Source organism: Pezoporus flaviventris, unplaced genomic scaffold (genome assembly GCF_033815535.1).
Source record: "Pezoporus flaviventris isolate CSIRO_AGI_PZ_B2104156 unplaced genomic scaffold, CSIRO_AGI_Pfla_v1 ptg000013l, whole genome shotgun sequence".
In the NCBI taxonomy this organism is placed as follows: domain Eukaryota; kingdom Metazoa; phylum Chordata; class Aves; order Psittaciformes; family Psittacidae; genus Pezoporus; species Pezoporus flaviventris.
Window position 1 is genome coordinate 23,710,228 of NW_026892561.1, and position 15,081 is coordinate 23,725,308.

The 15,081-nt window shown below is 50.4% G+C and overlaps 1 protein-coding gene and 1 long non-coding RNA gene across 3 annotated transcripts in view; one reads left to right on the forward strand and one right to left on the reverse strand.

Moving 5' to 3' along the window:
- Positions 1-7,976, reverse strand: part of LOC133268703 (uncharacterized) — a 22,550-nt gene extending 14,574 nt beyond the window's left edge. Inside the window, exon 1 of the long non-coding RNA XR_009743147.1 lies at positions 6,977-7,976. This is a non-coding gene — a long non-coding RNA (uncharacterized LOC133268703). The remainder of the gene's footprint in view (positions 1-6,976) is intronic.
- The window catches only part of MASP1 (MBL associated serine protease 1), a 25,155-nt gene continuing 16,777 nt past the window's right edge, over positions 6,704-15,081 (forward strand). Inside the window, exons 1-2 of one of the 2 annotated variants that reach the window (XM_061452189.1) lie at positions 6,704-6,968; positions 9,438-9,663. In XM_061452189.1, coding sequence (XP_061308173.1) covers positions 6,748-6,968; positions 9,438-9,663 — 447 coding nt within the window. In that variant the 5' untranslated portion in view covers positions 6,704-6,747. The remainder of the gene's footprint in view (positions 6,969-9,437; positions 9,664-15,081) is intronic. The other variant, XM_061452190.1, reaches the window with a different exon arrangement.

The following is a 15,081-nucleotide window of genomic DNA, read 5'->3' on the forward strand; positions in this document are numbered from 1 at the left end:
GTGGCTGCAGGGAGCTGGGGGTCTCTTCAGCAATAGCAGGGTGTGCACTAGCATTAAAAGTCAAAGGACTTGTCAAGATACCTTCTTGCAACCTCCCCCATACATCTGTATTACCTTCTAGCCTTAGCAGCTCTACAGCAACCCAGCTGCCACGTCCCACTCCAGAGATGGCCACATGTCAAAAACATGCGGGGTGATTCCTGGACTGCCTGAAAGGCCCTGCAAATATGTGGGTTTCCATGATGGCGGCAGCAGGGGATGTTTCCACTTCTGGCCAGGAGCAAATGAGTCATTTGGCACTGGTGTCTGTATGGGAAGAACTGCCTCATCTCTGAAGCAGTCCAGCACCAGGGGTTTGCCATCAGTGTTGGCCTCACCAGCTCCAGAAGTGCTGGATGTCACACTGGCATTTCTTCATACATCAGATCTTCCTTGGGTCCTTTTCTTTCCAGGCTGTGTTGCTTGAGGTAGCCAACATCATGAGGACAACACTACCAGCCTTGAAAATGCTTCCTACCAAGGGGACAGCCTGAAGCTTAAATATGGGTTGGTGATGGCACATATGGGCAGTGTCCCCAGCCCCAGTGAGACACAGCAAATTGCCTGCCGGCCCCAGCTCCACTGAGAACCAAATGGCACCACCAGGAGCCACTATCCACGGTGGATGGTGGATGAATAGCCTACATCTCAGCAAGCAGGCAGGCCCAATGCATCACCTGCAGGGCCAGGATTGCTCATCACTGCTGCTAGCAAAGATCAACAGGCTTCCATATCTATCACAGCCTCACCACCACCATGTCTAGAAATGATTGCAGCAGCCCAGTAGAGAGGGCTTCTCCTTGGGGGAGCTTTGAAGGGTCTACTGGTCGTAAGGCAAAATGGACATCCATCTCCTCCAGTAGCAGGAGGCTTTAGGTTCCTCAGGCCGTGAGTTCTCAGGCTCCCCAAGGGAAGAAAGAGGCTGCATTTAGGGCAGAGAGTTATGCGCCCAGAACAGCAGCTGCAGACCCAAATGCCAGGAGCTACAAGCTACAGCGAATCACAGCGAACCCAGGGCATGTGAGCAGTGGTAGGTGCTATCAGAGCCAGCAATGACTCACACCATGGTTCAGCACCCACCAGCTTCAGTGAGGCCCAGCTTTCACAAACTAAAAAGAGAAGGAAACAATGCTCTGATATTTCTCTGGGTCTTTTCTTTCTTCTCTCTTTCCCACAGGGAATCAAGTTCCTGCCAACAAACTGTTGATTGCGCTCAGGCAGCTCATGTTATCTGTGCTCAGGAGCACGGCGCAGCGTGCACTCCCCTCCAACGCCTCAGATCTGCTATCATCCCCTGCCACCCGCATAATCGCTTTGGTCACACCACGCTCTCCCCCACTGCAATTTCACAGCCGCTCAGTCAGGGGGAAATCGCAGCAATTTGGAATTACAACTGCGTGCTGCCTCTTAAAAGGACACTGGTTTGAACAGAGACGGATTGTCTGTGGCAGGACCCTCACAGGGTCCAGAGCTCCCCAGTGAATCACTTGGTGCCAAGTGCTCGGACAAGTAAAGAGTGCTGGGTCTGAGTGGTTGGGGATGAAAACAGACCCCTTTCCATGCCAAGAGCTACCCCGGGCTGGGGAGCATCAGGCTGTGAGGCAAAACTGTAGGCTTTAAAGTCTGTCCCTTCCCCAGATTTCCTCCAGACTGCTCAAAAAAAGTTTCAGAGGTCTTTTTCTCTCAGAGGGATGCAATGGATGCTCTGCTGCCAGCCTCTGTATGTTCTAAGTGCCTAAACCCTTCACGAGGCTGTGTCTGTCCTTCAACAGTGGGTGTAGGCACAGCCAAGCCTATATCCTGTCATGGTGGATGATGCTTCAGCACCTCAGTCTCACACTCTCAAAAGTATTTAGGGGCTTCCCTTCCAGTGAAATACAAAGGGTGCCAAAACATCCATCAAAATCAGCACCAGCGCACATGGTTAAATACCAGTACAAAGTCACAGCTCTGTCAAGAGTCAGTGATGCAGTGGCTGCAACACAGCAGTAGGAGAAGATCCATTTGACTGGGCAAATATGTGACACAGCATTCTCATTTCTCTGATTCTGTTTCAGTGTTATGTGCATCCTTTGGGGCTCCCCCAAGACTTGTCTCAGCAGAGGAGGGAATGCTAGGTTGCTGAAACAATCCAAATCATTCCATATCAGTCATAAGCATGCTCTGGCAGCCAGGGTACAACCCATGATCTGTGTCTCACGGTGTGCATGCAAGGGCAGATGATGGGGTTGAAAGAGGAGAAAGAGGGCTCAATATTTCCATTCACAGCATTATGGATCTGATTTTCTCTTGCAGTCAAATGAAGCATTGATTTATTGCAAATAGCCACTGGGCTGTGCTGATAGTGCAATAGATTATCTTTTTAGGTACCTTCTAGTCAATACTGTATGTACCTCAGCAAGTTACCTCTGCCAAGGGCTGTGGCATGAGCCTTAAAACAGGGCAAATGCCAGAGGAGGGCTGGCATGGCCCAGGGACACTGTCCCTGAAAGCCATCCCACCTCTACAATTTCTCCTTACCCAGCCCATGGGGTAGAATTATCTGTGGGAGCTGCCTGAAAGGAGCAGATCTGAAAGCCCCACAGAGCGCAGTGTGCTTGGCCACTGTCCCCCCCAGCCACCACAGGCAGAGCTTCAAGTACTGTCTAGTGGCAGACAGGGCCCGTGGGAGACACAGACACCCCTACTCACGGCAGCAAGCCTTCTTCCCCTGCTCACCACCTCTGTGCATGCTGCCTCCAAGCTGCTCCTCACTCTTCTCCACAAAGCCTGCCTTTGCCAGCACCCCTCAAGCCTCTTATTCCCACCACTGTGTAGCCTCCTTTCCCCATCTTTTTCTTCATTTGACCATTGTCATATATCCCCCTTTTCCCATGCCTGTACATCCTCCCTCTCCTGCATTCCAAGTCTGGGCTATGGCCACATCCACCTGGGACTTGCATCATGTACTGCGCACTGTGCAGCACACTCCAAGGGCAAGGGACTGCAAAGGTGCTCCTCCCAATCTCACAAAGCAGGAAGACGGCTTTGCAACTATCTGCCCTCTCTGATGGTCAGTGTCGGATGAGTGTCCCTCTTGTCACCTCCATGCCCTGTCCTTCAGTGACATCTCCAGGATGGGTCTTGCTGCCTCCCTACCACTGGACCTGCAAAAAGAACCCGCAGCAGAGTGCTGTGGGCCCCACCAGCAGCTCCCCGAGGATGGATTCAGTGGAAAGAGCCACGAGGGGGCTCCAGGAACCCATCTGAGCTGGAGCAGAGATGCCAGGAACAGAGCTTGCTTTTCCTGGAGGATGGAGGAGAGATGCTAGGAGCTGAGCTCACATCTCCTGAAAGATGGGGTCTCATCCATCATTCAGGGTGGAGGGGAGCAGGATAGATGACACTACTCTGTCGAGGATTTGCCAGAACCTTTGTCCCTGTCACATACATCATGACAAGGAGCAGTGCACGTGTCACAGTGTGCCCAGCGCAGAGCCTGAAAGAAGCTGTGGTGTGGGCTGTGCTGGCCTGACCCAGGGGACAAACAGGGCCATAAGCTCTTGCAGGATACTGGTTTTCAGTGTATGATCACTTACACCAGCTGTGCATTCATCCCACAGTGTTATTCCTGCAGGTCTACATTTATCCCTCACAGCTGTTTTATCCCTGTCTAACTCCACTGAGTGTAGGGGTATTATTTCCAAGAGGTAAATTTGACCCCAGCGCTAAAGAAATGCTTTGGATAACACTGCTGAGCTCACTCTTTGGCGAGCATCCTGGACATGCAGAAGTGACTCTGAGGATGACCTTTTCAAGTATGGGAGACATTGGTGAGAGAGTAGGTCCAAGTCTGTCTATAAGTTTGTCACAGTCTAACTCCACTGCCCCATCAGCACTGGGGGAAGAAAACACTCCTTTTGAGTTAAAGACTCAGCATGCACAGTCCTGTTACTGCATGATGAGGTGAAGTCGCCCAGTAAGGTGGGGACAAGACTCAGCAGCCCTGGCATCATTGAGATAGATAACTGTAGCTGGATCTTTTAGGTAAAGAGCAGTACATGCGACAAGGTGACCCTCGCCTGGCACCCTGCCTGGCCAGCACCACATCCTCCTCTCAGTGAACTTTTTTGCCTTTACAGCCATGCGAGTGTCCAGGCCTGGCCACAGCAAACCATCCTCTCAGGTGGAAATAACTCTGAAGAAGATGTTGCAGCCAGAGCAGATTCTCCACCACCTTCTTTCCCTTTGCAGGCCTGCAACCATCTCCCCAGCAGCAGACTCTGCAGCACAGGGTTTATATTGGCAAGGAGCCTGGGGGCAACCTGGAGCACCAAGTCCACCTGGCTGCTCTCTGGCACTATGGTTCAGCATGGACCAGTCCTGCACTGCAGCTCTAGACCCACAGCAGCAGTGGGGTGCAGAGTCCATTGGGGCTGATCTACTGTAACTGATGGAGACAGCGCAATTACCCAGGCCAGCTAATTAGGATTCCAATAAGACTTGTTTGGAGACCTGACCTTAGTGGAGGACTGGGACACTGGAGGTGTTGGAGATGGGGTTTGGAGCAGGAAGGAATAGGGATGCATGAGGGTGCAGATAGCTTTAGCCACCTGGGGATGGCAGAAACGCAGTTGAGACCACTCAGCCACTGCCTCTCAACTTTCTTTAGGAGCCCACACTATAACAGGTCAGATCTGGCCAGAAAACCCTGACCCCTGAGCTGGTTGGCATGAGCCTGCAGGAAGCTATGGTTCTGCACACCAAGGGTTTTGGTAGGCTGATAGGGACAAGGACCGGGACAAGGGAAGCACCCAGGGTATGGCAGTTTAGCAGGGAAACCAGCCCAGCGGTCTGCTGATAGTGTCTCCAGTGACATGCCTCTTGGGCATTGTCTCCTGCTCTCCAGAGCCTAGGGGGTCAGCATGTATGCTTTAAGCCCTTGCTACACCCAGCAATGTGGTCCAAAAACACATGGAGCTTCTGTTGCCACTTCACATGTCCCCATCCAGCCTCACAGTGTTATCACAGACTTTGACCATTGGTGATCTGGCTTGAGGCATCAGCAAGCAAAGAAGATGTCACTTCAGAATTAAGTTGCCCCTGAACTAGAGGAGCTGTTTCAAAAAGCTATCCTGATGGAAAAATGAATGTGTGAAGGACCCACCCTGCAGAACAGGCAGGGAAAAAATAGATCACAATGTAGTCAGGGCTCAGACAAGACCACACTTGCTTGCAAAAATAAAGCATTGCATTTGACACATTGCTTACATATTAATTAGTTTGATCAGCTTGCCTGGGTGTGTTAACATGAGTGAGAGCTTGTGTCTGTTCAGTGATGAGCTGTTAAAACATCCAAAATAGAGCTACAAATAATGTCAGGCTGAGATCTTCCCTTTGCCCGGAGCCTTCCTGCTGGTTTTCTAGTGCTTTTCCACTCATATTTTTCTATTTTACTTCACTGTGTCTCCTAGGTACCGTTTCTTCCCCAGTGCAGAACCAGAGACCCACGGGAGCAAGAGAAGTGGCTTCTGCACGGGAAGCCAAGGAACTGTCACTCCTCAAACACAAAGACAAGAAATGGAAAAAGAGTAAAACTCTATTCTCTTCACACCATGCCGTTCCTTCTCAGCTTCTCTCGGATCGCTGGAGGGGCACAGCCGCCGCAGAGGCTGGAATTAACATCGCCCCTTTAACGGCAGCGCCACAGCCTGACATCAGCGAGCTGGGGAGTCCAGGGAGGGCTGGGAGCTGCTGCTCCAGGAGTGGTGCCAACACATCCCTGTTTCCCTGCCTCTTCCCCGCTCTTGTTTGTGTGTGCCTTTTAACATGCCGCATATGAATCCGTGCTTGCCAGTGGATGTCTGCAGGGTTTACATTAACCAGCTCAAGCTGAAGTTGGTAAACAGCTATTAAAGTTTTGCTCTTCATGCCTCCGAGGGTGTCATTTCTGGACAAGGGAGTCACTTGCATCCTTTGAGTTCTTACAGGCTGTTCCCTTGTTTGCAGCCCAAGAAGATCTTCCCACTTAGCTATGTAGACACGAGGGGGTTGAGTTGGTTTGTGCCTGGCACAGAGAAGGGAAATGTATCTCCCGAGGCTTAGTGAGGAGCGTTCATGTTTTTACCTGTTTCCTCGACAGGAGGGAGTCAGACTCAAAACCTGTAACTTTAGTGTTTAAAGTTCTCACTCCTGAGCAGAGTCAGCATCTAAAGCTGCTCTTTTGCCCTGGGACAAAACGCTGAACCCAGCGACTCTTCAGTCCTGCAGGAGGCTGCAAACTAGGTCTTGATTTTACTCAGATTGTCACAACTCAGAAGTTTCTTGGAAACCAGATTCCCATCCCAAAGGCTGCACGGCACTGAGTGGGAAGCTGAAAGCAAGTCTCGAGCACCAATCCCAGCTGCAGCACCAACACTAAAGCTATTTCCCCCCGCACAGGTTTTGTTTCACACGTCCTTGCCTTCTGTTTTTGCTGAAACCTCCGACCCTATTGAGAGGCAAATTTTAGCCATCTGGCAAAGCAGACTATAGGGGGGGAAGAAAAAAAAAAGGACAATGTGCATGAGCACAAACACACACACAAAACTCTGGAGATTAGGGAAGACAAAAACTTCACTGAACGCCGCGGCTTTTGCTGGAGCGCACGGGCGGCGGGAGAGGAGGGAGCGGCGGGCGGGCGGGGAGGACGGTTCTAATGCAGGCAGGTCTGCCTGCGTGCCTGTGGGGATGTGGGGAACGGTTGCAGGCAGGGGAAGGCGTGACCTGCATGGAAAATGCCAAACAACTCCAGACGCACACAGACATAGGCGCACACACGCTCACAAATCTCCGGACCGAGATAAGGCGGACAGCGGAGCACTCGGAAGGAGGCAAAGCCGTCCCCTGCAAACCAACCGGCAATCCTCCACACCAAACCCACCAGCAAACCCTCCTAGAAGCAAAATGAGGTGAGTACCTCCGCAACGGGCTGACCCCGGCGTCCCGCATGCCGTGGTTTCGGGGCACGGCCGAGCAGCGGGGCCATCCCGCTGGGGAAGGTTTCCTTCTGATGACCGTGGCTTTGGTTTCCCCATCTGCAAGCGAACCAGGCGTTGCTCATGCCTCAGCTTCGTGCTGCAGCCCGGTTTGTGTGCCAGCATCCCGGCAGAGCTCAAGGAATCCTCGGGTGATGGGCACGCAGGCGGGGAATACTGCTCTGCCATGGTCCATGGGCAAAAGGTGCGAGAGAGGCTGGGCACGCTGCAAGGGCTTCGGGTTTCTGTGTACACCATGGTCATTTATCACCTTTAGGTGAGGGTAAGATTTTCCTGGCATGAGAAAATAGTTTGATGTCGTTTTGTCTCCCCTGTTTAAAGGGAAACCAGTGAGTTGCACCAGCAAAAGGCCCATTCAGGTTGAGGAGGAGATGCCCATTTTCACCAGCCAAGCATCCAGCCCCATGCATGTACCCTGTCCAGAGGAGAAACAGATTTTCCCTTCGCACATTTTTGTGGTTTCAGACAAGCTGTCAGAAAAAGGCATGTTCAACCTCACTGTGCTTGAAAGAAAAATCAATTCAAATTTCTCAGCTCCTATTAGCTTTGGTTTGTAATGAAGAGCTGAGAACAGTGATGGAACTACACAAATGAGTCCCAGAAATCTATTGCCCTGGTTTTGAAAGAACGCAGGTTAAAAATAATCCACTAACAGTGCTTCAATTTCCTCACCAGCATACGCAAATCAAGCCTGATTTTGAAACCAGGTGTACACGTACATGTGAGCAGTTCCAGTGCCTGTAATACACACCTACAAGTCTTTGCCAGGCCTTAGTACCTTTTTAGAAAGCATAACTTTCCATCTTTAATGGCTCTAATTTCCTGCATGTTTCTTTTCCTTTCTGCACTCCACTGGGTTGTAAAGTGCAAGAGGTCTGCTCCTCTTTCTGAATCCCATGCAATGGCACCAGCTTTGGTGTCTGGACCACATCACAGGCAGTGTTCTCACCTTGCACAGAGAAACATGTGGTTTATGCTCACTTTCATGCTCAAATGGAGCTCGAGGGTGGTGCAAAGTCAGGTGGACTGCCACTGATTTACCTGTCCTTTCTGCCCTCCTCTGGGACAAGAAAGTTAGTAAAGCTGGGACAAACTCTTCAGGGCTAAGATTTTTTAAAAGCTGAGTTTGATGACAAAAGATCTCTAAGGACCGCGACCTCTGTGCGCTTCTCCATATGGGATGAGTGGTACCCTAAGAACTGAAGAGAAAGAAAAAAAAGGGAAGAAGAGAAGAGAGAAGAAAGAGAGAAGAGAGAAGAGAGAAGAGAAGAGAAGAGAAGAGAAGAGAAGAGAAGAGAAGAGAAGAGAAGAGACGAGAAGAGAGAAGAGAAGAGAAGAGAAGAGAAGAGAAGAGAAGAGAAGAGAAAAGAGAAGAGAAGAGAGAGAGAAGAGAAGAGAAGAGAAGAGAAGAGAAGAGAAGAGAAGAGAGAAGAGAAAGGAGAGGAGAGGAGAGGAGAGGAGAGGAGAGGAGAGGAGAGAAGAGAAGAGAAGAGAAGAGAAGAGAAGAGAAGAGAAGAGAAGAGAAGAGAAGAGAAGAGAAGAGAAGAGAAGAGAGAAGAGAAAGGAGAGGAGAGGAGAGGAGAGGAGAGGAGAGGAGAGGAGAGGAGAGAAGAGAAGAGAAGAGAAGAGAAGAGAAGAGAAGAGAAGAGAAGAGAAGAGAAGAGAAGAGAAGAGAAGAGAAGAGAAGAGAAGAGAAGAGAAGAGAAGAGAAGAGAAGAGAAGAGAAGAGAAGAGAAGAGAAGAGAAGAGAAGAGAAGAGAAGAGAAGAGAAGAGAAGAGAAGAGAAGAGAAGAGAAGAGGAGGATAGTAGAGCATAACATGCTGGGTTGCACTGCTGGGGACCCAGTCCATCCTTGCCCAGCTGCAAAGATGTGTGTTGTTTATTGAGACCTAACAATCCCGATTTGGCAGGATGAGGCAAAGTGCTAATAATGATACTTAGCAGTTATTGCCATGATACTTTCATTAAACTGATTTAGAAAGCATCATTATTTTATTAAGCATCCTTATGTTTATTCTTCCATTAAATGAAGATTTGCCCATCAGAGCCCCATTAATTAAAGGAGGTGTTGACAGTGGCTGCTGCTCCCAGAAGCATGAAAAACACCAAGCTCATGATGGTGCCTGGAGCTGAGAACTGTGGAGGTGCCTTTGCATCCTGTGTGGCACCTGCATCATCCACCTTTCAATGGGGCCAACGTGTAGCTCCCACCCTCACGTCCACCTCCCTGTGGCTTGGCAGAGGGACTGCTCCTGGTGGCAGAGTGCTGCACCTCCTCTCCCAGATATTTGGAGTGTGTGACCTTACACAACCTGCTTGAGACCTCATCAGTTTTTGGCATTGCCAGAGTTTCATTTCATCTCCTCACATATGTTTTCCAGGTACCCTATGACATGGGCCTTTTGTGCCTTGCTAATCTACACAGTGGATGCCATTGAGCTGACGGACATGTTTGGGGAGATCCAGTCTCCCAACTTCCCAGATTCCTATCCCAGTGACTCAGAAGTGACATGGAACATCTCTGTGCCTGAGGGATTTAAAATCAAGCTGTACTTCATGCATTTTGACTTGGAGTCCTCCTACCTCTGTGAATACGACTATGTGAAGGTGAGCTGTGATATCATGGGCAGATGGTGGGGTAGACAGAAGACATGTTTGGCCAGCTAAGAGAGGGTAGTGCTGGAAAAGCTGGGAACAAGCCAGTTTTTCCCATTTACCAGACACAGGAGTTATCAGTCCAGGGGACAACAGGGAGAGCACATGTAAGCTGACAACATACCATTAAGCTAACAATGAATGGGACACCAGATTCAGAACTTACATACAGAGGACAAGATTTCTGAAAATATTTGGGCACCTCATTCTCATTGGACCCAATGGGATTTACATGCCCATTGCTGATGAACTCCTGTGGCTAAACCCCCAGCCTGTGCTACTTTGATACCAGCCACATGCAAGGAGGATCCTTGAGTTGGGCATTCTTTGCCAGGCCATGGCCGTGGGTGCACCTTGCAGCCAGCCTGCATCTCTGGCTGCAGCTTGCAGGCTCCTGAGACACCCTTTCCAGCCCCCAGGGATGCCAAAGGTAAAGGTTAGACCTGAGCTTGAGGCTGCTCTCCTGCAAGCAGAGCTTCCCACAAGCTGCAAGGCGCAGACCCAAAGGCTCCCTTGGGTTTAATGCAAACCCATTTCAGAGCCGAGATACAAATTTTGGGGCCACTACTGACAAATACTTGCAGCACAGACAAGCTGTGGAGGCTCCCAAGACTTCTCAAGGCCAAACCACAGAAGATTTCAGTCTGATTCATTGCTGGGCAGAAACCCATCAGAAACTGTGGTGGGCCACACACTACAGTGCCACAGAGAGCACCCTTGCCTCTTGCACTATAGGTCTTTCCAAACAAAGCCCTCCTTTGTACCCAGGACAATCCCGAGTTCTCCATACCTTTGAACTTGGTCAGGTCTGGTGTTTTCTAGTAGACTAGCATAGCAAGCAGGTGCTTTCTAGGTTTGCCTGGCTGAACATGCCTTACCCCATTGCTCGGCACAAGCCTCACCCCGCTCCTCCGCACAGAGGCAGGTGGAGGTTGCAGCCAGGTCTGGAACCACAGAACTCAGCCCTGGTGCTGGCTGCCAGCTAATTGAAATTATTGTTTTATTCTTGCCCTAGTAAAACAAAGCAAACATTTGTAATTTTTTTTTTTTTCCTCTAGAATGTTGTTCGCTGCTTTAATTTCCCCTTTGTGCTGGCACTCGTTCTGCTACTAACAGCTCTCATTGAGGTTTGATTAGTTCTTTCTGCTTCTCCTGGATCTTCTCCAAGCACAAGGGCCAGGGACATATATAGAGATATATTGCTTTAAAAAACCCAATAAGCTCAAGGAGCGGATTTCTTGGAAACTTTCCCCATTCCAAGCTTTACCCCTCCTCCCACCCTTCACCCCCTGCTCTTTTTTCCTTTTTCATAATTCTCCCTGTTATTCGGCCATGGTGCCAACTTGGCACCATAGCTCTCCCTGCCGCTGGATTTCCATAAGAAGGCGGTATTTTTCACAGGGATTTAGATCTGAGCTGTATAAAACTGCCTGGGGCTATAACTCAGCTTGCAGAGCCTTCACCACAGAATTACCTTTGAAAAGTGCTAAAAATGGATGGATTATGAGAGATCTATAGGCTACTCTGCTGGGTAGGGATCCAATCTTGATGCTGCTAAACCACCAGCTTAGAAAATGTTAAGGAGGGCAGCAAATGACTCTGTGGCTATTTTCCTCCCTGTGTTTGTGTGCTCAGCCTCTGTCTGCATCAGTGCAAGACATAAAAAGTGTCATCCTGCTCTTTGACGGAGGCCAACAGCGCATGACTATAGAACATAAGTATAGAGCCAACACACATAGGGGCTTCTCTGTAATACTGTCAGTCCCAGTGAAGATGCTCAGAAAGCCACAGAACACATCTCTGTGTCAGATGGTGCTCAATGGATTCCCCTCCATGAACTTTTACCATTGCTTTCTGAACTCATGGGTGACTTTAATCTCTGCAGTATCCTCTAGGGGAGAGCAGCACAGGTTAAATATATGATTATATGCCTCTGTGTGTGTGTGAAGAAACACTTTCTTTTGTTTCTGACCATGGGTCTGACTGAGGTCTCCATCAGGGTCTTCATCATCTTGTCTGCCATAAGAAGGAGGTCAAAATAAGGGCTGAACAGCTCCAGTGCAAGGTGGGGGTCCAGCTCAGGATAGGCAGAAAGGTGCTATGCCCTGGCCTTTGCTTTCCATATCTCCTTGGTTGCCTATACACCCCAGTTCTCAAGCAGTGTGGAAAGTCATCCTGAGTGGCAGGCTCAAGGCGAGCTGAGCTGTAAACCCATGCAGATCTCTGCCTTCGGGGTGGTCTTCAGAAGGGAACAGTTTCCAGAGCTCTGAAACAATGGCTAATTAAAACAATAGCTGTTTATTTATATATATATATATATACACACACATATGCGTGCCTGTGTGTATATATATAAAAAGATCATGGCTCATAAAAAAATGCTTATAGATCAGGAAGCTTGTTTGTGCAAACGGGGATGGCAGAGAGGGGTACTTCAGTAAGGAAGTGAGCCAGGAGGTACAGCCAGCCCAAAATATCCATCCAAAGAAGCCCCATGCAGGTAGGAAAAAACAGCCATAGACTGTCTTGGGAAGCCAGTTGGAGACAGCCTTTCCCCAGGTTGTGGATGGCTGCCCTCAGCCATGTGCCAGGTCCTGGGGATGGAGAAGGAGCTGTCATCTGTGCTGGGCTTTTGGCTCCTGCCCTCTGCCATGCTCCTCAGTAGGCTTGCCCAGCTCATTGCTGTCCCCAGAGAGCTGATTTGGGCGTTCCTCATTTGTGGGGGGCCTCACTGTGGTTTGCCCAGCTGCTTTCTGGTGTTACCCAGCACTGAGTGCTTTTGTACCCTGCTCTCCAGCACTGGCTCAGGGCACAACAAAAGCCACAGCTGTGACTGGGAAATTGGGTTAAGTGACCTGACTAGCGCCACTGAGGAGCCCTGTGGCAAGGAGCTGGGAGATGAAGTCACAGTGGAGCATCAGATATGGGAGATGAAATTCTGACTTCTGAGGGGCCTTCCCAAGTAAATCCCCAGGTTTATTAGGGAGATCTGAGCCTAGGGTCCTGTCCATGAGGTTGTGCACATTGCTCGGTCAAGCCCTGGAATGAAATCAACCCCTGAGGGCTTGGCGGCCAGCTTGGCACCAGTTCCTTGGTTGAAGTGAAGGTGGGACCTATAGTGAGAGGTTTTACCCCAGTCAGACTATGGCAAATCCTTGATGGCCTACAGTGCTCGTGAGGTTACATCTCTTCACCCCAATCCCTATCACTGAGTCCTGATTCAGGGAGACACATGCCTGAGACCTGATCGTGTCCCAGGGAGGATCTGTGCCATCCAGTGCTCACACAAACAGGACTCCTACTAACCCCATGTGTGTGTGCCAACGAGCTGGCCAGGCATCTTAGGCAAAACCAGTGGCTGCAATAAATTTGTGGGTGGCCAGAGGCCCAGCTGAGCACAGAAGGCAGTTTTTGCCAGCCCCAGTGAGGGGCTGGTGAGAGGAAAACAGGGGTCTGAGCCAAGCTGGGAAGACAGGGCTGCAGGCAGAGCACCAGCTAGTGCCACCACCCCAGGAAGCAGTGCTCGGGAAGGAGAGCGGGATTATGTGATGTGATGGAGCCACATCTCCCTGAGGTTTGGCACAGTGTTTACGGTGCATAGCAGACCAGCTTTGCATGCAGTGTCCTGCGCTCACAGTGTGCCATCCCCTGCCACGGGTGATTCCCGTGGGGCAGGGCTGCGTGCCATGATATTCTGAGCACTCAGCAGCATTCAGTGCTCAACACAGCACTGACAGCGGCCATGCAGGGCCAGGGAAGGAGATCGATGCTGTGTTCAGGGCAGTGCATGCCCAGCCTGGGGCTATGAGAAGAGGGCACAGGGCCTATTCACACCTTCCTCTGCTCAAAGGAGGAGGAAAGGGCACAGATGGGGAGTTAGCATGAACTGGGGGAGGGTCAGGAGAAGAGCATCTTCTTAAAGGCCTCAGTCAGGGGGTAATCCATGCCCCAGGGAAATGGAGTCCCAAAAGCAGCATATAAAATCCTGAGAGGCAGCTGGGAGGATCTAGGGCTTTGTTGTTCACCTTTCCCATCCTTTTGGCTCTGCACAGAGAGTGTGGTGGTACCTGCCACCCCCTGCACAGCTGTGGACCAGCAGCTCCATCAGCACCCCACCATCCTGCCTGGGCTCTCGTTGCACCTCCCCAGGAAGGAAAGAAACCAGGTTATGTGGGTGCAGCAGCCATAGGAGGGGATGGTCTCCAGGCACCGAGCCAAGTCGACAGCAGGGGAAACCAGCATCATCCACCTTCCCCCATGGCACGGCTGCCATGTATGTTCCTGTGGAAATTCAGGTGCATGTTTGCACATAAAAGGACCCTTAACGTCCATCAGGAGGAGGATGCATGCATGTTGAGGAGAGGATCTTTAGGAGACATACGTGGAGGTTCCTGTCTCATCCTTGCTTCATTTCCAACAGTCAGCAGCAGCATCAGTCATTTTGCAAAAACCCCCCATTCATCTGGGTGTTGGCTTTTTGTGTGCACTCTAACTGTGAGGCAGTGAGACCGGGGCTGTTTCATGCCCTTCCCCTCTCTGAGTGTATCCTCCCCATGTCATGTTCCCAGTGTCTTCAGCCCAGCGCTGTGATTTCTCTGCCTAATGAGCCATTTATATATATTACAAGTGGTATGTTTGGCCTGCATCAGTCCAATTAGTGCATTCCTGGAGGACTGAAGTGGGGGTGGTGGCGTCTGCATTTCCGTATTGCCGGCTGCCTGCTCCTCTCTAGCAGCAGACGCTGAACCACAGGGCCAAATTGCCCTTGGTGCTCCTGGTGTTGCGTTAACCCACCCACTGCAGGAGGCATTTCTGGAGCATCACTCACACCCCGGGGCAGCACCCCAGCTCCTGCCTCAAAGGGGGAAATCAGTATGGGACAGAAGGGGACACATGGCTTGAGTCACCATATCTCTTAGCCACAACCCAAGCCACAATACAGGCGGGCAGAGCCACAGCCAACGAGGGACCCCCATCTGCCTCCATCCAGAGAGACAGAAATCTTAACAAGAGAATAAGGAGGCAGGCAGAAACAGGGCAGATGGCAAGAGGCAATGGGAAGGATAAATTTAAGGCACGAGAGTGTCACTATATTTTATTTTTCAAAGGAGGATTCTTTCAGCGTATTTTTATAGGGAATTTCTCTGCAGCAATTGATATTTCCCTCAGGGACACATCTTCTCTAGTGAAAACGTCGACATCGTGACCCGAGAGGGAGAAACTCCAAACAAACAACCAGGATTTAATTACCAGCTTGCTCGCTGGATGTAAATGATCTACAAAAAAGTATACAGTCCTCAGCAGCACCACCAAATATTAACCAGGGATGATGACCTCTCTGTTTAGTTTACTGCTGGAGGGCTGTCTCTG